Below are 24789 nucleotides of genomic sequence, written 5' to 3'. Positions count from 1 at the left end.
TCCAGCACATAACAGCAGGGTGCAAGATGCTAGCAGGCAAGGCATACATGGAACGCCATAACCAAGTGGCCGGCATAGTGTACAGGAACATAAGCACCAGATAGGAAGTAAGATTTTTTGTAGGAGAACAGATATTGGTTTAGAACTCTTGAAGATGTCGAAGAAGCAAGCTTCTTTAAGCAATTACTTTGATGTTCCTCCACCACCAGAGAAATGTCAGAAGGAGTCCGAACCGCAAAAAAAGCGCGTATTCTCGGAAAAGTGGTTGCAGAAGGTGAGCTGGCGTCAAACAAATGATGAACGCACAGAGATGTGGTGCAGAATATGCCGTGAAATTGCACATTGCAACTTCTTATCTGGTGCGCGTCTTTTATTTTGACAGCGAATGCGCCCCTACAGACCACTTATGTGGCCTGTTGTATATATATATGTATATATATATGTATATATATGTATATATGTATGTATATATATATATATATATATGTGTGTATATATATATATGTGTACATACGTACATACATATAAAAACCACACCTGCAGTAGTTATATAGTGTTTTAGTAACAGCTCTACATCTAATTCTAACTACACGCAACCTTTTTTCCCATAATAAAAAATCTTGTATGAAAACACTAATACCCTCACCTTTAACCTCCAACTCTCTACCTGGCTTTCTCTTAGCAATAATTTATTCACCATTCTTTTCAGTATTATATTTCTCCTTTATTCTCTCCCCTCTGCAACCTTTTAATTTCCACAATTTTCTTTCACTGCTGCACAAGCATGCATATTTTTGTCCTTTTTATATTCACAGTATTCACACATGTGGAACACAGGCTCCAGTGATACCGTCACATTTGAAAGTCTTGAAAGTCAAGGGAAAAAAAATCTATCCAGCTTTAAATTGGAGATAAATACCGTCACATTCATTCCAATTACTTTTCCACTCTACTATCAGCTTTTTGATTCGCATCCCTGTCAGCTTTATGATTATGATGCTGACTTTGTTGATCACTACTGTTGTGATGATGATGATTGTGTTTGTGATTACACTCCTTATTGACAGTGGCTGTGTCTCTGGTACATTCATTTATCGCCCGTAGCTCGTTCTGATTGGAATTTGCTGTCTGCAGGAGAGAACCGGGAGTTTTAACTACTACGGGCATGTGGGAGATGTAAATCTGTGTAGGGTTTCAATTTAGTCAGTGATTAGGTGCGGAAAAAAATAACAATAATCATCCTCAACAGCTCACCTGCTTTATTATTAGGTAGAAGAAAAAACATTAACTTGAATTATTGTTGTTTTGCCTTTATTTTTTAATATATGTTTAAAGTGAGACCGCTGTAGCATCTGAAGCCACAAGAGACAATTGCAGGTAAATCATAACAGTAAAAACCGTCATCCGTGTTCAAGCAATGAAACAAGCAGAACTGTTAAATTAATTAAGGGTGCATTTCATTGCTTGCGAATTTAACGTTTGATTTATAGTCTGAAGAATGTCCTATTTCCTTATTCCAAAGTGGCATGGTCTTGCTTATTGTCCTGTGCAGAGGGAGAGATTCAGAAATAGAAAAAGCCAAAGACGGGGCACCTGGGGATGGGTGTTGAGAGAAAAGAGAGAGAGAAATAATCAGAAAACAGCAGCTCCCTTACGGAAAATATTCCTCTTGTTTCACACATGATGCTTTGTGAATTGGGTGTGAATAACTGCAAGCGCACTCCTCTTAGATAGGATTTATATGCTCACGCCAACAAACACATAGGCAGAGGTTAAGGCATGTAATCAGAACAGTAATTTGTGGAGGAAATGAAAGCACAGTCGAGGAAAACAAAGGAGAAATAACAGCAAATGCTGCCTCTGCATGCAGAAGCTCAAATCTCATTTAACAGCAATTAAGAAGGAATTTGAGGAAGAATAGATGAAATGATAAATAGACGCATTTTTTGGTGGGGGGTGGATTTCTCAGTTGGCTTTCCAGAAGGGAAGGGAAAGGAGAATAACTAAATGACAGCAGTGATGAGTAGCTGTGGAAATGTGCCTGTCGGTGTTTTCTTTTTTCTTTAGTGTCAAAAATCATAAAATTGTCCCAATAAAACAGACAAAACAAAGACTAGCTCATCACACATTCTTTGTGCATTTTATTTGACTGAGTATCTGCTGATAGCACACCTGACAGGTCTACACAGCACGTTTCAGTCCTCGTTTTGAATGGCAGAAGGGCCGCCTGTCTAGGTGAATGATGTAGATCTCGTTCATTATTCACAGCGGCTCTCTAAACACATAGGACCTCACAGAACGGCTCCTGCCTCAGAGTGCTTCAACCAAAACAAATCTGCATTTACAGCAGGGCTTCTAGAAATGTTATTAAGCTCCTCCATCACCCTTACTAAATCTGTTTCAACAGCATGGCAGGAAGAGTGTGTGAGGTATGTCGGTGTTCTTTCCACCCTTCTCAGCCAGAGCAATTGCAAAGAGCATTAAGCATATGAATGTAAAGATCCGCTCAGGTTTCCTCTGAGGAGTCACTGCTTTAAGCGAGGGGATTTCTTCAAGCCTCGCTATCGTCTCAGTATCTTAAGCATGACTCTCATGTTTTCGCTCTAATTATACTGATCTTGTAATTACACAGTGAGAAAGAAGGATTTTAATAGAAGCATTAAGGCTGCCTTGGCCGATCTAAGTGGATATAAAATGGAGAATAAGCCACTGAACTTCTTTGCTGCCACATGTTGAAATATGAGGTTTTCCAGGGAGCAGCTGGTAAGATTCAAGTTGATAGCGCGTGTAAAAGCACCTCCTCTGGAGCCCGGCTCAAAGACGAGCGACTACACTCATATTGTGGTTCAGAACTGAGAAGAGAGAGAGTGAAATAAGATGTTTGAGTCATGCTAGTAAGTTCGCCATTTTAAAGGGCATGTAAAATTCGGTATAATTAACATTGCAAATGGCTGAAGAATTGCGACATGAATTTTCAGATTAGAGTACTGGGCAGTTATTAACCTGCCAGCTGGAGAGAGCATAGCTACTTCCTTTGGAATACATCAATGACAACACAGTTATTAATTTCTGAAATACAACAGTGCAGTTGCAAACATTTAGAGCACGACTGTGTTCGTTAAAGAGTAAACACAGACACCACATTTCTGTTACTTAAATCTTTCATATGCCATCCGGAAGGAACCAGTCACATGAGAAGGTGCCCTTCAAAGAACCAATCACCAAACTGGTCACTAAGCTTCGATTTGCATAACACAGATTTTAAAAAGAAAAGCCAACATTCAGGGATTTCTGTATCCTCAGTATTTAGCATGGCAAGTGAACAAATCTTGATTTAGCTGGTAGCAAAAGGCTGATTTCCTGTAGTGGTGTTAACAGCAGGTCCAGTGGATTCAGATGACGGCTCAAGGTAAAACTGGGTTTGTAGACTTGTGTTCTAACAACAGTGAGCATCTCTTAAGATCGTGATTAGTTTGCACTAATTAGGCTCCACATAGACTGCAAATGGAGCCTTTAACAATTGTTTCCTTCCGATAGTTGCAAATTGACAAATTCCAAAATCCTCTCCCATGGTCATGCGTGAGTCACATGTGATTTTTCTTTTAATGGCTTAAAAGTACCAAATTAACAGGAGAGAAAAATATCTCTTTTTGCATGTTGCAACTTGCATGAAACAGGTCCCAGTTGCCCCAAAAGGAAACAACAGCAATAGGACACTGGTGTAAATTTAGCATGTGCCTCAGAGATGGAGTGACATAAACAGCCTGGTGCACAGGAGAAAGGTGATTGATCTCCAAACCTTGGTGAGTGCTTGCAAGCTAGCACTGTTTTCTGCTGACATATGCATCAGCGTCAAGAACGAGATGGTTAATGTGACACATTTTGTAGTGAGTTTAGCAGTATGAGTGCTTTTAAGTTATTTAAGTTAAGTATTTAGAGGGAAATAAAAAGTGTTTTAGGATTTGGTAGGAGCTGATCCTCCTGAACAATTGCAGCTATTAAGGGGACTGGATACACTGAATGTGTCATGTTTGTTTTGCACATGAATTTACAGCTGAAAACCCTTGTCTTACCTATAAAATGAAAATTAGTCTTCCATCAAATGGTGAAAGCTGAAAGAGAACACTTCTCCCAGGAGGGCTCATTAAATCTGATTTTACTTTTGTTACGTCAGAATAAAGAAGAAAGACTTTCCTATATGTCGTCTCAGATGTTCGTCTGATTGGAGTTACAGTAATATGTCCCTACCCAATACAGTTGTGCATCATTTGGGGTCTGACAGGATATCATAATTTTAGGAGGATTATTATATCACTCCTGCAGAGGTGTGAGAACGTCAGTCAGTGCACAGATCGTCCAGGTGGAAGGACCAATCCCCATGTGGTCTTGTTAGGGACGTGTTGTTTGTTCGCAGAGAGAATTCACATAATAGTGTCCTCCTTTCTAAGAAGACAATGGTTAGTCCTGTACACACTGTTCCAATATGCAAAATAACTGTGTCACAGTAAATCTAGAGAAAGACCAGTCATCTCGTTTTTCTCCAACTAATGGTAGGAACCTGTATTTTTTTAATTAAATAAAAACAAGGGGTAGCATTGTGTTCTGTACAGTGGGTTGGTGCACTTGGCAAAATGTTTTCGCAAGCTTGCTGCTGTTTAAATATAAGAATGTCTGCAATAATTTTAAAAACATCAAAACTAAATACCGGAATATGGGCGGCACAGTGCCGTAATTGTTAGCACTGTTACAGCAAGTTTGTCTGAACCTCCTGCTCAAATGTGTGGAAGATCACAGTGGCTTCTTCCCAGTGTCCAGAGACATGGCTGTAAGCTGAATCACTCTGTGAAGGACTTGCAGACAGAAGAACTTCACTGATGTAGCTGTACTTCAGTTGGATTAATAATTGTTTATCTTTGATTTCTTTTTTTTTAAGTCAAATTAGGAATTTTTGAACAAAAACATTTTTAAATTGCTGAATGTCATTATGTGGTATAGTGTGCCACCATAGTGTGCCCACAGCTGCTGTAGGTACTGCCGTGATCCTGGGTTTTTGACTTTGAGTTTTTTGGGATTTGTTCAGATTTCGCATGTTGGTTCCAAGGTTCAATTTCATTTTTATTTGTGTCTTTGTGCAGTTATAATATTTGTGGTTTAATTTTGAATTAATTGACTTGGTGATGTTGTGGTTCCTTTTGATGTCATTATTATTCCACTCTGCCCCCTTTTCTTTGGTTTTGGTGTTCTTACCCTGTGTTTCCTTGGCTTCATTTTTTGACCTCAGATGCCCTTCATCTCCATGCATCCATGTTTTTACAATCACATCTGACAGTTTAGGCTATCTCTTGGATTTTCATTCAGCATTTTGGTCAACACTACAGGTTTGATATCAAAAGTAATCTGTGTGCTGTTCTTGGTGCATCACTAATACATGATATGTATGTGATGTTCAGCCCACATATCATACCTTCCTGTTTGCAAATATGATTTTAGTTGTCCTTCCTGCTTCTGTTAAATATGATGTTGGTAAAATTTGAGCCTATCACTGCAGAGGAGTCTTGACTATCCCATTGTTAGCTCCCGTCTTTTCCCGTCTCCATGGGTACTCGTCAGTATAGCAAAAATACAGTGTCACTAGCAGCACCAGGAGCAAATTGGAAGGTATGAAGTGATCATGGGCTGAACATTCATTTAAAGAAAAAACATTAATGTCAAGTAACCGCAGTGGTTAAATATCTCTCCATTGTTAAATGTTTACTCCAGTTGAAATGAAATGAATGACTCCAGAATTGAAATATTCTTCTGCTGCTTTTATGAAAGTGCATCTCACGCCTTTGTTCAGTGTAAAACTGCTGCAGTTTCTAGTATCACTCGCCTAATCGTATGTTATGTTCATTTCAGAGGTAGAATTAACATATACAATGCATAACAAATTTATTACATTACCATATTGGACTACTTAAAAACACATAAAAACAAGAAAATGTAAGACTGTCAAAAACTAAAACTTTCTGACCTCCTTAAACTGAATTCCCCTTTTTATACCCACAATTGAGCCGTCACACTAGACTAAGTCAGAAATGGAACCTTAATTAAAAAACTAATGATTTGCTTTTTATTTATTTATTCAGCTTTTTTGTAAAATAAATAAATAAATACAATTCAAGGAAAACAACAATGATAATATATCAGCATTCAAAAAAAAGGATTCTGATTAAAAAGTTTGTACATATTGGTGGCGTAATCATTACAGGAACATAAAAAGTGCTTTTAGTAATTAAAAATACAGTTAATTTAGGGGAGCTGTGACATAAACCTTACAGTGGGTGATGGTCTGATATGTTTTTCAAACAAAGTAACTTTAATTAATTAATCAGTTGTTAGTCCATAAACGTGGCGTAATCATGAAAAATAGTTACTACTATTTATTAGACTCCATCATGATGTATTTGGAAACACTTGTTTTGTCTTACCTGCAGTCACAGGGATAGGGACATTATTGATTATTTGATTATACCAATCAACTAATCAATAATAAATGCTTAAGTTTAATAACAGTTACATTCACTGGTATTTTGTTAGCTTTGGCAGTAAGCTGTAGATTGTGTGTCATTATTTTTGAGGTGCTCTTACTGTATACCAGATTTTAAGCAATGCGCAACACACCGGTATAATCTAAAGAACTAAACTCTGTTTTCACAAACTAAGCAGTACTCTAACAAAAAACATGATGGAAAGGAGCCTTCGAAAGTGTTGACAGAACAATAAGTGATGTATTTATCCTCAAATATGAAAGGATCGAGTGCATTGTTTGTGCAAGCTTTCGTTTTGAAGGAACGCGCTTATTGAGATAAAGACGTCTGTCAGCTCGAGCAAACCTCAAGTTGCCGTTATCTGCAACAACATCTTAAATCTGCTACTGTGTTTGCTTCATCTCTCCCTGCGCCGCTCTTCTCCGCTCAACCTTTTCTGTGGTTTTTATCCTGCATTCCCCTTTCCAATCCGTTCTCCTTCTCATTTTCCTACATCAGCACCTTTTCCTCTTCTCTCTTTGTTTCCCTCACTGATTCTGTTGCTGAGTAAGCCTTTTCAGTTCCCGTGAGACTGTGTGAAATTAGCTCCTGGCTGCTGGGAGTCGTAGAGCTGTGTTGTGTGAGATGGTGGGGGTGTCAGTGAGTAGTCCTGGTATTCTTTACTGCTAACTTTGATCAGACATAAGGCACACTGCTGTTTTTTTCTGTTGTGTTTTGATATAAAAGCAAAGGAGTGCAATAGTTTTCCAAAGTGCTGTCCTGCTTGAACCCCATCTTCCTTACCTCGAGCAGCAGCAGTGCTGTTTTAAAAACATTCTGCACAGATAAGAAATCTATTGGTAAAGAGGAGTGTCCCGTTTTTTGGCTCAGTGCAGTGTTGCTTCCTGTACAGGACGCACTCAGCTGTGATAAATATGATGAATGTGGTATTTAGTAAAAATGTCAGTGGGAACTTTAGTGGGAATGGTATTTACTTGAACAGAACAAACTGTCTGGCAATATTTTAAAATTTAAATGCACAAATGAAGCCTGTTTTATGTTTTGTTTTTATTGTGACCATAGTGATAAAAGGCTTAGTTATAGTAAATTGGTCTTTGAAATTTGAAGAATTAAACAAAATGCATTGTGGCATAGTTTAGGGCTCTGTGAAATGTGTTTTGCAGACCAAAGAGCTCAGTTATATACTGAGAAAAATACTATGTGCCCTTCCACTACTACTTTGTGTACAAAAATCTGCCTTGCATATTTATATTCAACATTAACAACAAGATTTTTGTTCATGCTGCAAAAGTATCAGACTTTGTGTTCATGAAATCCACATAAGCCCTAAAAAAACCCACAACCCTTGTGCTTTGACTGTTAAAGTGGGGGATGTATAGCATTAATAATTCTTATTTAAAAGTGCCTATGCAGTGTTTACTGTAAAAATAATTTGGCTGGCCCTTAGGAAAACCCAAAGGGTAAATATTGCAGATTTTATTATTTTAACAAAGTGCTGAACCAACAGATATTTTCTGTTCCCATGCAGCAAACTTCAAAACATTGTGGGAATTTGTCTGGGGCCGTGCGTGGAGGCTTTGTCTGCATGTAGGCTATTTGACTTGCGTTTAGTTTGGCAAAGCCTCAGAGACAGGTGAGTATCTGCACAAAGACGTACACATAAACAGTCGCACGCAGTGAGATGTAAGTGCTCCTTCCCATGAGCTTCCTTTGAACATTCTCCTGGCGTTTACTCTGTGAACACACAGTATAAAACAGTAAAAAAGACAGCAAGTGTCAGAATGAAGGCAAATGAGAAAAAGATGGGGAACGAATGAAAGTAGAAGATGAGCACAGCGATCCTCTGACTGGTTCGGTACTGCTCGAACATCTTAAGGGAGGAGGAAATTCTGCAAACTTACATAGTAGAACTGAGGAAGAAGAGAAAAGGATTAAACAGAGCAGAGTAATGTACTTGGAGTAAAGAAAGGGCATTTATCTCTCCCTCCTCCTGAACTCTTCCCTTGTTTCCTCAGTGGAGCAGACAGATAAGAGGGTTTGTGTATGATTGGCTTAACACTTGGCCCTATGCCACTGCTGCGCTATCACTGTGGGATACCATCAGGAGCTGAGGGATTCTGTCAGATGGGATGGTGTTTAAAAAAGATTGGATAATTTTGTACATGAAGTTAGCTGACTGAATTTGAATCAGCGTATTTGAATGCTGCGTGTGAACCTGAGCTCGAACATGAAATGCCCAAGACACACAGATGTAAGCCTCCTATCATGGTCCCTTTCACTCTCTATTTTTTTTTTTGCATAATTTCCTCGATTTTTTTTTACACATTTTCGCTGTGAGACTGAATAGATCTCCCTTTATGGCACTAGCTCTCTTTGAGAGTGAAAAACAGAGTTGCCATATCACTTCATTATGACAGCTGTAACCTTTTGAATCTTTTACTTTGGAACCTTTTCGAAGCCCATCAGTGCAAATGTATGGCGTCAGTTACTGCCACTATGGCTTTTTATTACAACAGTCTCACGCTAATGTTACAAATTGAAGCTTTCTAGTAGAAACCAAATAAGAGCGAGCATTGCTCTGCTGTCTTCCCTATCAGTCTGTAAAACACTGAGAGATTAAACCGAAACGATCACAGCAAAGTGTTAAGAGAATTTCATCCAGCAGCTGAAGAAAAATACAGCTACTGCTTTGTTTTTTCACACCAAGAAGAGGTTATGGAAGCATGGCAGACCGCGGCAGAGGAAGTAATTCATCATCATCATCTAGCTTATGGCTGTACGCTCACTAGTGGAGCTCACTTCATAGATAAGAAAAATCAAAGAACCACACAAGTTAGGGACCGATTGCAATTCAGTTTTTCAAAAGCCTGACTTGCCAATTGTGTTTTCCTTTCTTTGTAAGCACTAAAGTTAAGAGCTTACACGATCTATGAGGGAAAAATTTAAGATTTTGGTCACCAGCCTATCGATCATGTGCACCTCTGACCTTCACTGAAAACAATCTGTTCTGACATACTCGCTGGCTTGTTGAAACAACAAGTCCCTTAATGCTACTGTGTTGCCTGCTTCCTCTGAAAATGAAGGACGGCAGATCTGTGGTAGTGTCAGGCTAATTTACTAACATGCTGTCTTATTTATTATTTATTGAACTGTGTCCACTAGCTTGTATCTCCCCTCCACTTAGACCAACCTAGATCTATGTTGACCTCGATGCCTGTGGTTTACATGTTGGCTGCTGTGACATGGAAACAGTTCATGGCATGACACTTAGCTAGGCATGTGGAGAAAATCTCTGAGTCACAGCAAATTCATTTAGACTCCTCTGTCATTGTGTTTAACACAAAACTCATGCTTAGCCTTTTTCCTTTTATCTTTGTCACTTACTGACTGCCAATTTTACAATTTTTTGGGCAGTCACTTGTTTGTCCTCTTACAAACTTAGTGATGGGGACGCACGAATACCCGTTTTTTCTTCACAAAGCTTTCAAAGTTGGCACATGCTGTACCAGACATAAGTAGACACGACTGAAAAAATATAATATCAAACAGCACCGAAATGAAATTAAACGATTATTGCTAAAGAGATTTAGTGGTGAAAAATGTCTTGCTCATTCCTCTTTGTCAAATCTCAGAACAGCTCCTTTATTCCATTTTATATTCTAAACATTGTATACAAACAAATACATCACCACAAGGAAATTATGGCAGTTTTTAAAACTTTTAGATTTTGAAGAGAAACAATACAAAATTGTGGATTCTATCCATCTAACCATAAATTTTTCTGCCACTTATCCAGTTCAGGGTCGTAAAGAGGCTGGAGCCTATCCTAGCTACGAGTATCACAAAATAATCAATAAGGAAAATGAATTGCTGAATTTAACTCATCTTCTCTACAAGATGGGACATTTTTTTGTGTGAAAGACACAAAAATGACAAGAAGGTGGCGTTTGAGCCAAACGAAGCTTATGTTTAAATTAATAAGGATCTGTGCTGCCTGCTGTCTGGGTGCTCGCCTGTTAGCCCGTTCTTTCATCCCTTCCACTTTCCCACGCTGTCAAACTCAATACTGACATCCAATCATCTTCTTGCCTCCCTTCTTTGAGCCAATCAGCCTCTGCCCCATGTGGTTTAAATCTATGCTCTCCACCATTCTCCCTTTCAGACTCTCATTCATGCAACCCACCTCCTCCCCACCCCTGATTCACCCAAGTCATTCGAAGCTCCATCCAAGCCTCAGTATCCATCTTCACTAGCACCAGCGTCTAGACTCCAGGGGGTCCTGTCCTAAATCGTATTACTGCTGAGATTCTGTTCTGCCATGACGGGTCATCAGAGTCTAATCGCCAAATATATTGATTAATTTCGCTATCTGAACAAATCATGTTCAATTCTTCAAAATGATCTCTCCTTATTGAATTGATCTAATTTTGCATGACAATGCTAAATAGCAAGAGATAAAGGCGCTCCAGCTCCAGCTGGACTTATGTTACATTCCTCCCATTATCTTTTTACAGTCATAGCAGGAAAATAGCTCAGTTCTACTATTTAACGCAAGCCTAAGTATTCAAAATACTGAGTCTACCAGAACTACAGTGAGAATATCACATAAATAGAATCTGATACTAGGCGTAAACAGCAATAATAATCACTGCGAGGAAAGACTGTTAGAAAATGTGCAGCTCTATTCCCGATTTATAAACAGCTACTCTCAGATTTTTTTCTCCCTGCCTTCGAGTGAGGCCTTCGGGTGCAGCTAAAACTGTTTCTGCTCTCTGATTAGTTTCAACAACATTTTGTACAAACTCGTTCTGACAGAGAATGCAGTTACAGCCTTTAGCATATCCTCAGATCAAATTTGTTTCAACTTTTTTGGCATCAAATAGGATACATTTTGGATTTATGAATGTGCACGTTTTTAAAGTGAGTGCGAGCGTACATACAGAAGAACATTTTTCAAAGATTTTTTTGTTTTTATGTGTGGTCGTTTTTTGTTTCCTAATAGACAGTTATTTTCCTACATCCAAAGCAACCCTTTTTCTCTCAACAATCATCCTTCCTGCCACTGTGTTCTGTGCTTGTCACTCTGGTCTGGTTGCTGTCAGCAGGTATATGCAAAGAGTGCTCTTCCACAGGGCTCCATCATCCGTCTTTTGCCTTTTTTTTTTACGTTGTTACTTCAAACTAGTTGTCCTCTTATTCCTCTCACTCTACTCAGTGCTCAATGCTTTTTTTGTTAAATTGACTCCTCTCTTTCCATTTTCCACTTCTTCTATCATAATTGAATCCTTTTCATGTTCAATATCCTGAAACTGAAAGAAAATATGGGGAGAAAATGGAATGAAGCTTTTTCTTTGGGGGGGGGAAACTGTTGGAGGAGGAGATAAATCTGCAGAGAAGATGGCAAGATATTTTGAATAACACACTCCTCAGTGAGGTTTTCCTCTCATTAACGTGAAAAGAAAGGACAGAATGAAGAGGAAGCAGATTTTTGATGTCGGCTTCCAGCCATATTGTTCAGTTTCTGGATCTGAAGGGGATAGTGCTCAGCAGTATAAAAAAATAGCACAAGAGCAGAGAGGAAGAGAGTTGATGAATGAGGGAAGCTGTAAAAATAGAAAGCCAAAGGGAGAAGGGAAGGGAAGCATGCAGAGAGAAAAGAAGTTGTTTGTCTCAGTTTAGAGGAGCTGGACTGGCTGTGAATGCACATGTTATCACTGGTAGGTCAGGTCTTACATAATTTTACAGGCTGGACAGAAATCATTGTTCTAATGATGAAGCCATGTTTATTTTAGATGAGTTGTGTGTGCGCGCGTGGGTGCAAAACAGGGAGTGAGAGAGAAAGAGAGGCAGTAAAGGCTGACTACCTTCCAATAATATAAGGGGAGGTGTGTGTGTGCGTCTATGTGTGTGCGTGTGTGCATGTGGGGTATCCTCCTCCATCATCTTCTGAGCAGCACATGTAATATTCAGTGTTATCCATGTGTTCATATGAATGAGATGCTGCCTGTCAATCTTAAGGCTAGAGACTCAAATACTGGATCGACTCCGGTGGACCTTTGCTTCAGGAAAGCAAACCCTCCTCTCTGTTCTTCTTCTGTTCTCCTCTTTCTTTTTTGCCTCTCACTGCGTTGCCTTCTCACTCTGTGCTCCAAACCTTTTTCCTCTTCCCTGTCTGTCCATTTCTCGTCTCGTCGTCTTTCTTCTTTAGTCCTCGTCGACTATTCTGCTTCCTCTCCTGCTCTCCTCCTGCAAAGCATCTCATAATTGCCTTCATATTTTCTCTTCCTGCATGTGCTTTAAATCCTCAATTTTCCCAGTACATCTTTTTGTTCCTCTTCTCCTGATTATATCTTCATTTTCTCACATCGTCCATTTCATAGCTCCATTACGAAGAAATAAGGGTTGAATGGATATGCAAACAAGGGCTCTCACTTGTGGAGGCTACTATTGCCTGTTAAGAAAAAAACCTATTTAACAAGCTTTGTCAGAAATTTTGAGAAGGTATATAATATGCTTCATAACGTGCTAAAATCTATTTATCCCATGATTTTCCTTTACTCATCCAGTTCGTCATTGCTATAGGGGTCAGGTGGGGGATAGAGCCCAACCGAGCTGAAACAGACTGTCGATGTGTTACAGACCTAACACATAGAGACAGACAACATTCACGGTTATGGTCAATTTCATGCAAACACCACACAGAAGGGCCCCAGGCTGGATTAAAAAACCCACGACCTTCTCACTTTGCTGCCCTGCTGAAAATATCGATATGGAGTCTAAAAAAGGTTAAACTGTGGTCAAACTTGTATGATCAAGACAGTCTCTTTTTGATTAATCTCTTTGAATTCTCAAATTTATATTTTGAACAGAGCACTAACAGTGCTCCAGCCAGCACACAGTCCCTTGCTAGCTGTCCCAGCTACAAATAAGTTGCAAAACGTACCTAAATGTGTTCATAATAACCCATCCTGCGGCATAAGTAGTGGTGCAGTCAGTTTAGAATTTGCTCATGTCACCAAAATGCTTGTATTGGTTGGGCTCCATTTTAAAACTTTTAATCCAAGTAGTTTGTTAAGTGTGTTACAGCTAATTAGTTTTCATATTAATTCATCACTGTTGTGATAATGACCCAGAAGGCTTCATAAGCCCTTATAATCATTTTATTTTCAGTTGTATGGCTTTAAATCCACTTGAGGTGATATAAATTGTTAATGGAAGGTCATTTAACATTTTAAATGTAGAGATTAGGGTTTTTTTTTAATTTGTTAATATCTTTTGTTGATACATTTGTATAGTTTGGAGAATTGTAAAATGGTTTGATTGACTTGATTGAAATGTTAAGTACTTTTGTTCTAATAACTGCAAGATTTCACTGTGTGAACAGGCTTATCGGTTGCTCAGCTTCTCACTCTAAATCAATGTGTTGCTTTTCCAAATGTGAGCATGTAGTATCTAAAATTTTTGTAAAGCAAATCTGCTGCCTCTATTGAGCATTCTTCATTCCTGCAGTACAGTAATCTGACGCAGTGTATCCCTGAAATCCACTCGCTGCTCTGTGCTATCTGTTCACAAAGCTCATATATCAGCTTCACAAGGCACTGATCAGATCCCAGATCAGTCCTTGTCTCTAAGTAGAATGTTGCCTAAGGAAAAGAGCACAGACTTGGTGGAGAGGGAAAGGAAGATGAGGAGGGGGAGAATTAGAGACTATGGGGAAAAAGATGAGGGTGGGAGGATGGGAATTCGGCAAGGTTCCAGAGCCATGAATAAAATGCATAAAGTACACAGTAAATTTTTAATGCTGTTTAGTTTCCACTGAGAGGCCAGATTTGCATCCTCATCCCCTGATTATGACATCTTCAGTCAGCACTCCAGGCTTGGCATTGCCCATTTTAATGTTAATGTGTTTGCACAAATTCACTATTACTCGCTTGTGAGAATAGGCATATACACACACATACACACTCACACAAAACACACACTTTTCAGAGAAGGATACTTCTGCTGAGAGAAGCTAATCGGGCTGAAACCATTCCCGCTTTGGTTCCTTCTGTCCCTTTTCTTGTCACAGATTTCCTAAGGAACCTCCTATCAGATAATATCAGGCACATCACATTAAACTGAGAAAAAGAAAATGAGCTGACCTGGTGAAGTCCTACTAGACTGACTGTGAGGTCATCGTAACAGTGAAAGATTATTTCAGATCTTCCTTAGAAGCAGACCAAAAGCACTGTTTTTGTAGCTTTAATAGTTCCCCCCATACTGATAGCCTACAGGGCGCTTTACAACTGGCTCACCAAAGGATTCAGTCTGGCTCACTGGATAATCTGTCAGAGCCTAACAAACGAAAAGACAGCTTTTATTTATTTAGTCAGTTTTTGCACTTTGTGTCTTTGTGTTTTAAGTTGCATTTTCATATACAGTGCTGTGAAAAAGTATTTGCCTCCGACCAGATTTCATCAGTTTTTTCCATATTTGTTGCTCTTACATGTTTCAGGTGATCAGACTAATTTTATTATTACAAAAATATAACCCAAGTAAATACAAAATTGAGTTTTTAAACCGTGATTTTAATTTATTAAGAGGAAAAAAACCCAAACCTAGCAGGCCATCTGTGAAAAAGTAATTGCCCAACGTAAAAAGGTGAAAAAGTAATAAGGAAGGAGGTATATACTTTTTCACAGCACTGTACATATATCGATTCTGTAGACGAAGAGCAAGATTTTTGGTGCTTGAGGCATTCTGTTTTATATCTACTGTCTGCTCGTAGTCCAAGTTCAGTTGATTGATAATGTCAGACTGTCTAAAAGTAGTTAAACAGTATATGTCGAGCGTAAAAGACGGATTGCTTTTGCAGCAATGTGGTTTTATTGAATATGAAGACTTTCATAAAGTATACTTAAATAAAAAAAGGTTTTCTAGGTTGCTATGCAATGGCTATACTTAGTCAGAGTGTATGTAAATGAATGTGACATCCTCGTGTAGAATAAACATTGAGGTACCATGGCAATACAAAAGAAGTCAGCAGCCCACAATTACTTCATGATTGTACAATAACTAATAAAATAGAAATGACATTGAGAAAGAATGAGAATAAAAATCTGGTGTCACACTGGTGAAACAATTCTCAGCCTTTAACTTTTATATGAGCATGTTCACAATCCCATTTCTTATTGTTGTTATTATTGTCTTATTGTCTTTGCTTCACTGTGTTTCTCCTGTTGCACCATGTATCATACTGAGCTTGAATATTTTATAGCAGAGTCAGCAGAGCTCAGTACATTTTAGCTGTGACCCCTTCATAATATTATGTTTTTCATTTGAATACCTAACAGTCTCCTCTAAGTCAAGGGTCAGATGGGGTGAACTGCCAGGGGAATTTCTTTTGCCTCCACAATCCTGTTGAGAGACCTGTTAAACTGCAGTTCTGCAGCAATTTACACTGTGGCTAACTGACAAATATCCCACTTTTCATGCATTAAAGTGTTTATATGCCACTTTGATTTCTCAAAGTACTCCTGTTAGTACTGTATATTCAAAATGAGGGACTAGAAACTATGTTTTTTTCAGTACGTAATATATGCAAAAAAAAACATATTCCTGACTGAAATCTGACTTAGAGATGAGACCCAGAATAAACAGCACAGTCATACATATAAATGTATTACCTACAATATCCTAATTTGTTGTTTTCACTATATCCATTGCATTTCCTCATTGGCATGGTGCCCCTTGTCTTTCCCTGGGAAGACAGTTAAAACACTGCCGCTACATTTTAATGTATCCTCTAGCTCCTAAGCTTAATGAAACTATTCACTGCAATTTGAAGGTGTTTGCACAAAAACATGTAGTCAGTTAACCATAATTAAAATAGAGGTGGTAAATAAACTGTAATATGAACAGGTGTATAATAAAAGAATCCAATTTTCAGTGACAGCTGTTATGCTACATTTTTAAATTGATTTTTAATTGAACACCTCAAAAAAGACTTAATTACACAGATATTTTTCTGTGAGTGTGTGCGTATATGTGTGTGTCAGAGCTTCTGCAGTGTTCACAAGTTTGGACACAACATGGTTAACAGGTTTTTTCCTGACACTCGCTCCTGAAAGTTCCACCATCACCTCCAACAAAGACGATATGATAATAACGACACAGTTTTATGTCCTTGTAATCACTTTAAAGGGTTTGAATGACATTGGGGCAGTGTCGCAGAGAGCTAAACAGCCAGTTAATGCTTTTGAGATGAGCACAATAAAATATTAATGGGGGTCTTGGGCAAGGAAAGGTCATCACTGTGACTGAAGCTGAATAATAAGAGAGCTAGTAGCAACACTGTGAACCTTAAGTGACACCAGCTAACAGTGGAGGCTCTTCTCAGGCAACAGCAGCTCAGCTGCTGTCCTCTGTTGGATACAGTTAACGCTCTTATCTGGTGTGAACTTTTGTTTGTTTTTTGGGGGTTTTTTAGTCACAGGTAAAATTTGTCTCACTAGAAAATACAGAGGAGTTCCAAATTGTAGATGGTACAGAAAACAAATATAGTGATTCTACCAAAGCTGAAGAAAAACAAATGAAAACCGTTAGTGTTACTGACTGTAAATAACCCATTGTAAAGAGGCGCTATAATCCATCATGATGTTTGTGTGATTTTTTTTGTACACAGGTGTAAGAAAAGAGAAAATACTGTGACTTTAACAAAAATAAGAAAATGTCTTGAAGTTTAATCAGGTTTTAAATGTTATTTATTACAGATGACAAGTTAGCTTCTGGATTATTTGAAGAAAATTCAAAATAACTACATTTTTTATGTTTTCAGACCACTTTAAGTGATCTTAGGGCAGGGATGTCAAACTCATTTTACATCATGGTCGAGATGCAGCCCATTTCGACCTTAAATGGGCCAGACCAGTGTAAAGATGTTTTACTTATGTTTAACTACACATTTAATCCCTGAGATATGCAAAAAAAAAAAAAAAGTGCATGATACATGATAAAGAAATGCTCCTATAGTTAATCAAAGAATTATACTGTAACTCTTAAATTGTAAGAAATAAATGTGTGAAGTTACATGTTAAAATTAAGTTTATTAATTAAAAAAAAGTTAAGATGTAAATGATGCAAAGTCCAAAATCTATGCCCTCCCTCCTGGTCCTTATTTTTGGACATCCCTGTCTTAGGAGAAAGAAGAGGTTTAAAAATGAACTTTTTCAATCTCTTTTAAAATTTTTGTTCATCTGAACTAAATGTCTATAAGGATTTAATCTAGCTGACCATCTGTTTCAGTGCATTAAGATATGTCCAGCAAGAATGGGCTCTGCTTGTGATAAAACTAGCCCCTCAACAGCATTGTTAACACAGGCAGCCAACAAAACATGAAAGCAATCTTCATTTGATCATAATACATTATTATGCTGCTCAACAACTGCTGTTAGTCAGAGAGCAGCTTGCGTACCGACCCTTAAGTCTACTGACTACCTCTTATGTTTTTCCCCGACCAGAAGTCTCAGTCCACTCAAAAATGTTGTTAGAAGAATCAAAAGAAAAGCAAGCAGCTCGTCGTCTGCTTCTGTGCGTTCGGTTCCCGCCACAGCAGGCCAAATTGAGTTTAGTGAAAGAAAGAAAATACAGGACTACCCATCTAGCCTTTGGCTTAGTTTGTTGACCAGACCACTTACCCCTCTTGTTTCTGTCTTAACGTCGTCATATTCACCAAGAATCTTATGTCTATTTTTAAATCCCAGAAGATTGCACCCATTTACCCAAAGGATAGCATCCATAGAGATTACATAAAGCCTATTAAAAGTCAGTGTCCCATGAATATAATTATGAAGCTATTATTGTTACACTGAGATGGTTACATGTTATTTCTTGGACCATCCCTGATTTTTACAGATTTCACTGCATTTCAACGCTGCTGCTGCTGCTGATGATGATGATGATGTTGTTTTTGCATGTCACTTTAGCTGTTTTTCCTCTCAGTTGGGACTGGATTTAGCTACAGCATCAATTAGTTAATGGACATTTTTCATCTACAGATTAGATCCAGATTAAAACAGTAAACCTTTTGTTTAGTCTCTGTCCCTGAAAATTTTACATGCCCTCCTTTTCTCTTTTTTTTTCATATGGCATTTTGGCATTTGTAAAAAGGACCCCCAGTTAAATAATTGTATGCTTTCTTCTGCACAACTTCCGTGCCTCTCCCTCTCTGTTTCTTCTCTCCTTTCCCTTATGCTGCCCTGTTACGCTGCGTGTACAATTTGGCCTCAATGTGCTTCAAATTACATGCCACATCAAATAAGGCTATCTCATAATGCTGCGAGCGCCGGTGCAAGTGTGCGGGTCCTTGGGTATTCCACCACTTTCAGATTCGTATTAAATGAAACTCTAGAGTTCAACTCAGTATTCAGAATGAGTAATACAGGGTTGTAATACATCTGATAGACATAGCATACTGTGCCATTATCACTGACCTTTCTTTTCTTCTCCCTCCCCTCTATTCCTTTCTGTCCTCTGCAATCATCTAAAGGAAGCAGAGGTAAGTAGAGTCATTGTTTTTGTAACTGTCATTATTTTGAAACACATTGTAATTCTTTAGTAAAGTTTTAGTGCACTTACAAACTGCTGGATAGGTGTTGCTGATTTAATTGCACAGCAGGTTAGGTGGCTAGTCATGCATAGTATGTTATAGTCCAGCATATTAAAATTCTGCTGTTGTGCTTGTAGGTTTCACACTCTCAAGCAAGCTTACTATGCTTCAATGAAGTAAACTGAATTAACCGGACTTCTCTGGCAGTTTGCTTCAGAGCATTACTGAGGCTGGGTTATGTGGGCTGTCTGTGTTCATCCCAAAAATGTTGGCAAAGGTCATAGTTACGTGTTCCATAAATAAAGAAAAACTACTAGTTATTTTGAAAAAAAATAATCATAAAAGTAGTATCCAAAAAGAAAGTTAAATCCAAGTATGCATGTGCATGGTTGTGTATCTATATTTATTTATTGTGTGCAGTGTTTTTTTTATTTAGAACCTGGACATACAGTATCTGTGCATGTCTGACTGAATGACTGGTCTGGTTTAGAGAGGAAAGACAGCATCTGGCAGTGTGGTTGAGGTTGTATCACTATCCAAGGAACGGGAAAGCTGCTCAACGGTGAAGACACTAATAATGCTGAACCAGAGCAGGAGATGTGGACATTAAATAAATGAAAGAAAATGATGTGAGGACATGATTTAAGTAAGCGCCTAAGGGACAGGCTAATTAGGTTTCATCTCCTGATTTCAAACTTCTGCGTTGGCTCAAATTTTGACGGTTGTCATTTATAGAACAAGGACTGTATGAGTGGGTCAACTGTCCATTTTCACTGGACTGTTCCATATTACTGATACTAATTTAGTCTCTCTCACTTTTATACTTTTATATGCTCGCTCTCCCTCGCTCTCCCTATAACTCAATAACACAGGAGATAGAGATCCTGTTTTCAGACCCAGCAGGTTCACAAATGTCACTGACACAGGCTCACTTCCTGCTGACACACATATGGTTCACCCAGGGAAATCATTTAGAAGACACCACCACTACACACCTCTGCGTGCATATATGTGTGTGTATTAGTACGTTATGTAATATTATTATCTTTATTATTAAATATAAACTGAATCTGACAGGAGGGGTCATCTACAGCTCTTCCTTTAGGTACCCACACATGGTGTCTTGGTAATAAAACTGTTATAATAAACTAAAATGTTGGTAAATCTAAATAATTGAAAAATACCTTCAATTATAAAAAAAACCCAAAAATTTCCTTAAAATCCTAATAACACAAACGTTTTAGTGTGTTGTAAGCCGTTATCGTGTATGTTAAAGTATAAAGTGTTCATGAAAGTTCAATCAAGTACAAATATCAGTTTATGTTTAACAGATCAGATGTTTTAAATGCAAATCTGCTGCTTTTTCTATAAGTAGCTACTCCAACATGACACCACTTATACCACTTTTTCCTTTCATCTGTATGTCAGACCATTCTTTGTTTATTCTTTACTTACGTAAAACACATTACATGACACTAACAAAGTCATCACTCTACACAGTGGGCTTATTACTTTAATTGCTCTACACAGCAGAAGATGTCTCTAACAAGGCAGGAAGTCTGCTCTTAATTGAACCAATGTATCAAATAGTATTAAAAAAGCCAGTTATTTTTTTATTTGAATATGTTCAGTTCATGAAGCTTTCCCTTTAACTCTAAACAAAACTGTGGTGAACAAAGACTTGTTCAAATAGAGTCATGAAAATCATATTTGACCAGTGTTAATTCATAATGGCTGTTAAATGTTATGCTGCTTTGTTTGTTCTTTGGAGCATATAACCTTCTTTACGCTCGAGTGTTTCTGCTGCAAGTTTCTATTTACATTTGTCCCTATTTTATTATCCGAACAAGCTCATACCATACATATTTTCTATTGAAATCAACAAAGAGACGAACAAAAAGAGAGAAGAATGGAAACAGGATTTCTCAGTAGTGACATTTAGTATTTGGTTTGTTTACTTTCTGTTCAATAAAATAATCTGTCCACTCTTCACATGTTTAGTTCTTTCATAACCCAATCGCTTCTGTTGTGCTTCCACTCAGGATGACTACTTCAAAAGCTGGGCACCTGCAAAGTCTCTCGATCAAGGTGAGTTTTGCTTTTTTTGTGTTACTATACATTTTTGTATTACTGTAAGCTGTATGTGAAACTACGGGTAAAAATGGAAAATTCCACTGCTGCTTTGAGTTCTAAGTTGATTTTAAACTAGTAAGTGATGCCTGATGCTATATCTTTTACCGTATACCGTATTATGTGTCTAATAATCTAGGTAAGCCAATCAGAAAGTCTAAGAAACATTAAATACTGGGAGTACTGGGAGAGATTTGTCAGATTTTGTCAAATTCAACAGATATAAAAAGTGCATAGTCCTCAAATTGAAGCTATTGCAAGGAGTATATTTGTGCTAAAATGCAGGTATAGTACATTTAACCTTCTTTTAGCACACATACAGTCATGTCCAAAAGGAGTTTATTGTTCTGCTTGGGATCACGGTCCTGCTGCATGACCCAATTTGGACCTGCGTAGGTTTAGCTCCCAGACAGACAGCATCACATCTGACTCTAGAATACTTTGGGATACAGAGTAGTTCATGGTCCACTTAATGGCTGGAAGGTGTCCAGGTCCTTTAGCAGTCAAACAAGCCCAAATCATTACCTCTCCACCACCGTGCTTTGCAGCTGGTATGAGGTGTTTGTGCTGATTTTTTGTGTTTGTTTTTTTTTTAATCAAATGTGGCGCTGTGGTCAGACAGCTCCACTTTGCTGTCATCTGATGAGCTTTAAAAGAAACTAAATTAAACACTGTGTTTTGTCAATAGCACCCCAATAAAAGGACCCAAAATCGGGATACTCAGAGGCTGCGTAAAAGACCTAAATCATAATCTTTAATTGAAAGTTAGACATTGATTATGCACAGAAAATGAAACAATGAAGAAAACCAGAGGCAACTATTAAAAATGAAACCATAACACAGTATAATCACAGTAGACAGTGTAATAAATCTATAAATTGTTTGATAAATTAGAAATTAATACTGAAGGTCATCGACAAGTACAACTAGTTCAAAACCAGTAAATGTCAAGTGTTATAAAGTGATAATTTACATCACTGAAACTTTATTGTGTGACTTGTGTTTGATGTTCACATTGCATTTACATGTTACCTTTGTATTTTAGCATTTTTCAGTAAAGATGCTAGAAGGACTCTGAGTTGCACTGTTGAGTGATTTGCTGCCAACAACCCAATAATCTCCCTTATGTAATACTCTTATTGTGCAGACAAAAATCCCTTTAGTTTATGTGTACTCATCTTTCTTTTGTCTTCTAAAAGCAAGTCTCCATAATGTGATTTGCAGCATTTTAGCATGAATGCATCGCAAGTGGTGTCTAATTCTTAAAGTTAGGGTAGTTCTTCTGTTTTTTGACTGTGTGCATGTGTCTGGCCAAATGTTCTTTCTTTTGAACTGTACGTGCTGCTTATGGACTAGTATGGCAATAATGCCAAGTCCACTTTATCAGTCACAGTCAAGTGTGTAATGCTCTTAGACCCCCAGTAACTCTTGACTAACCTCAGTTATTACAAACACTAACTCACTTTCATTCACACTCACAGTCTTGCTTTACTTACGTATGCAGACGCACACACGCACTCTCACACCGAGGCAGTTTGTGGGGTTAATTGGACGGTAGCTTTTTGAACAGCGCACCAGAAATCTTGCTACCACTGAACTTGTTCTGTTCTTTGCTGGCTTGGTTTTGCATATGTAGCACAGTAACTGCAACTCTTCAGGGAAAGACTTGCTGAGCAGGTTTATCTGGGCCAGCTCCTCGTGGATACTGAGCCTAATGAGAACAGCCTTGCCTCAGTGCATCAAATTTTGGTGATACTCTAGTTTCTCAGAGATAAGTAAAAACAAAAGGTAAACAGATCTTCATTCTCTTAACTAGGGACTCAGTGCTTGCTGCATTATGGATATTATTCTTTGTGCCAAAATCCAGGAGGAGTGAGGCCAGATTTAGGTGCTAAAAGAATTATATACTTGGCCAAAAAAAGGTACTGTAGTGCCACAACATCTGTGTCACATTTCTTTCTATACCTGGAGGCACTGGTTTGATTTAACCTCTCATAGGATTCAATATTGATGTTGTCAGCTGTATATTATTTGCAACATCTTTCACCAAATTAGGCCGGAGACCAAACACAATAAACACAAGAGTGCTTCATTTCTCATTTCATTGGTGCTGACAGAGTAAACCCGAAGAGAAAGAACACTTACTGCACTGGCAAACTAAAGACATTCAGCATCTGTGTGGTTACTCATGTACACTCAAGCGAGGTGTTACTCTTTACTTGCTAGCATTTGGCTCCTGGTAATTATACCAGGGGTTTTAATTTTTATATGTCCAGCCATTCGTTTAAATTTAACCAACAGGGACATACTAGAACCAAAAGACAGACTGAAAAAAACAAAACAAAAAAACCCCAAGGTGTAGTTTTCCTTTAATTGCAACAAGAGTCAGTAAAGTTCACTGATTACATCATTTGTCTTTTACCATTTGTTACATTTAGTTTCGAAAGTGCTCCTTGATGAGACCACTAACATCAAACTGTCCACTCCATGCATGTGAGTCATTCTGGTTCAACACAGCAATGTGACATCTGTGCATTTATCTGGAGACTCATTGGGTGCAGCTGAAGCGCAGGTCATATTCATGCCAATTAAATACTGCACATACTTTTTTGTGCCGTATAATTTCTCCTGCAGCGCTGCACATCAGCTGCAACATGACTGCTCCCCTGCTGCAGAGCTCGAAACAGCCTGCCCTTTCTGCACTCCTTCAAACTGCACTCTGCAGTTACTCCCACACAAACAGCTCAGCTGGGAGTAATGGATGGCTAAATGATTAGGCACCAAATAAGTATGAGGAATCAATCTAACAATCTGGTCCTCTTTTGGGAATATTTGCTGTTATCACGTGCTTCTTCAGTCGGTCCAGTTTTCACCCAGCTGATACTGCAGGCATTTCATTCCTTACTGTAAACTTCACCTTTGAACCAAATCAGAGTATTGGATGTGAATGACTCATGATCTAAGCAAAACTGACTCGTCAACTATCTACAATTTTTAGTATTCAGAGGATTTTAGTTTTCCTTTAAGTTTTAAAATGAGGAATTAAAGTTGCCTAAACTGAAAGGTAGACAATAAAGATTCTAGGTAACACGGAGTGAATGTGAGGAACCACTGCAAAAAAAAAAGTACAAAATGATTAAATCTTTTAAAATCTAATGTGTGTGGTCAGATCGCTAATGATACTGAAATGACATGTGCGACCACAGCACTTGATTTGAGGTCAGTACAGAAAAAACAATACCGTGCACCTGCAGGTTTCACTTTGACTAATGAATCCCAGGTCGTCCTTGGAGACTAATCAGCAGCAGAAAGGTTGATTGGGGGAAAATCCAGTCCCTGATGAATCACTCTGCAATTAATGTTCACCTTTGTAGCATGGGTAGCATGGATGAAATTAGTGTTATCACAAATGGCTTGTTTGTAATGCTGAGTGATCAAATCCACTGGTGCTAAATCTGTTTTCCAGACATGTCGTGCCTACTGAGTTCCCACAGATGAGTAGTTTTAAGGCTAAATGTTGTTAACTTGTTTCCATGGTGA

At 38.3% G+C, this 24789-nt stretch overlaps 1 protein-coding gene across 6 annotated transcripts in view; it reads left to right on the top strand.

The window, feature by feature from the left end:
- Positions 1-24789, top strand: part of spock1 (SPARC (osteonectin), cwcv and kazal like domains proteoglycan 1) — a 108452-nt gene that overhangs the window by 35230 nt on the left and 48433 nt on the right. For 5 of the 6 annotated variants that reach the window (XM_013910576.1, XM_013910371.1, XM_013910909.1 and 2 more), the window contains exons 3-4: positions 19060-19068; positions 21162-21207. In XM_013910576.1, the coding sequence (XP_013766030.1) occupies positions 19060-19068; positions 21162-21207 (55 nt within the window). The remainder of the gene's footprint in view (positions 1-19059; positions 19069-21161; positions 21208-24789) is intronic. The other variant, XM_013911316.1, reaches the window with a different exon arrangement.

This window comes from Pundamilia nyererei, unplaced genomic scaffold (assembly GCF_000239375.1).
Source record: "Pundamilia nyererei isolate P.nyererei 1_Seehausen unplaced genomic scaffold, PunNye1.0 scaffold00001, whole genome shotgun sequence".
Classification (NCBI taxonomy): Eukaryota; Metazoa; Chordata; class Actinopteri; order Cichliformes; family Cichlidae; genus Pundamilia; species Pundamilia nyererei.
Note: the sequence above shows the minus strand (reverse complement) of the source record. Positions and strands in the feature narration are given on the sequence as shown.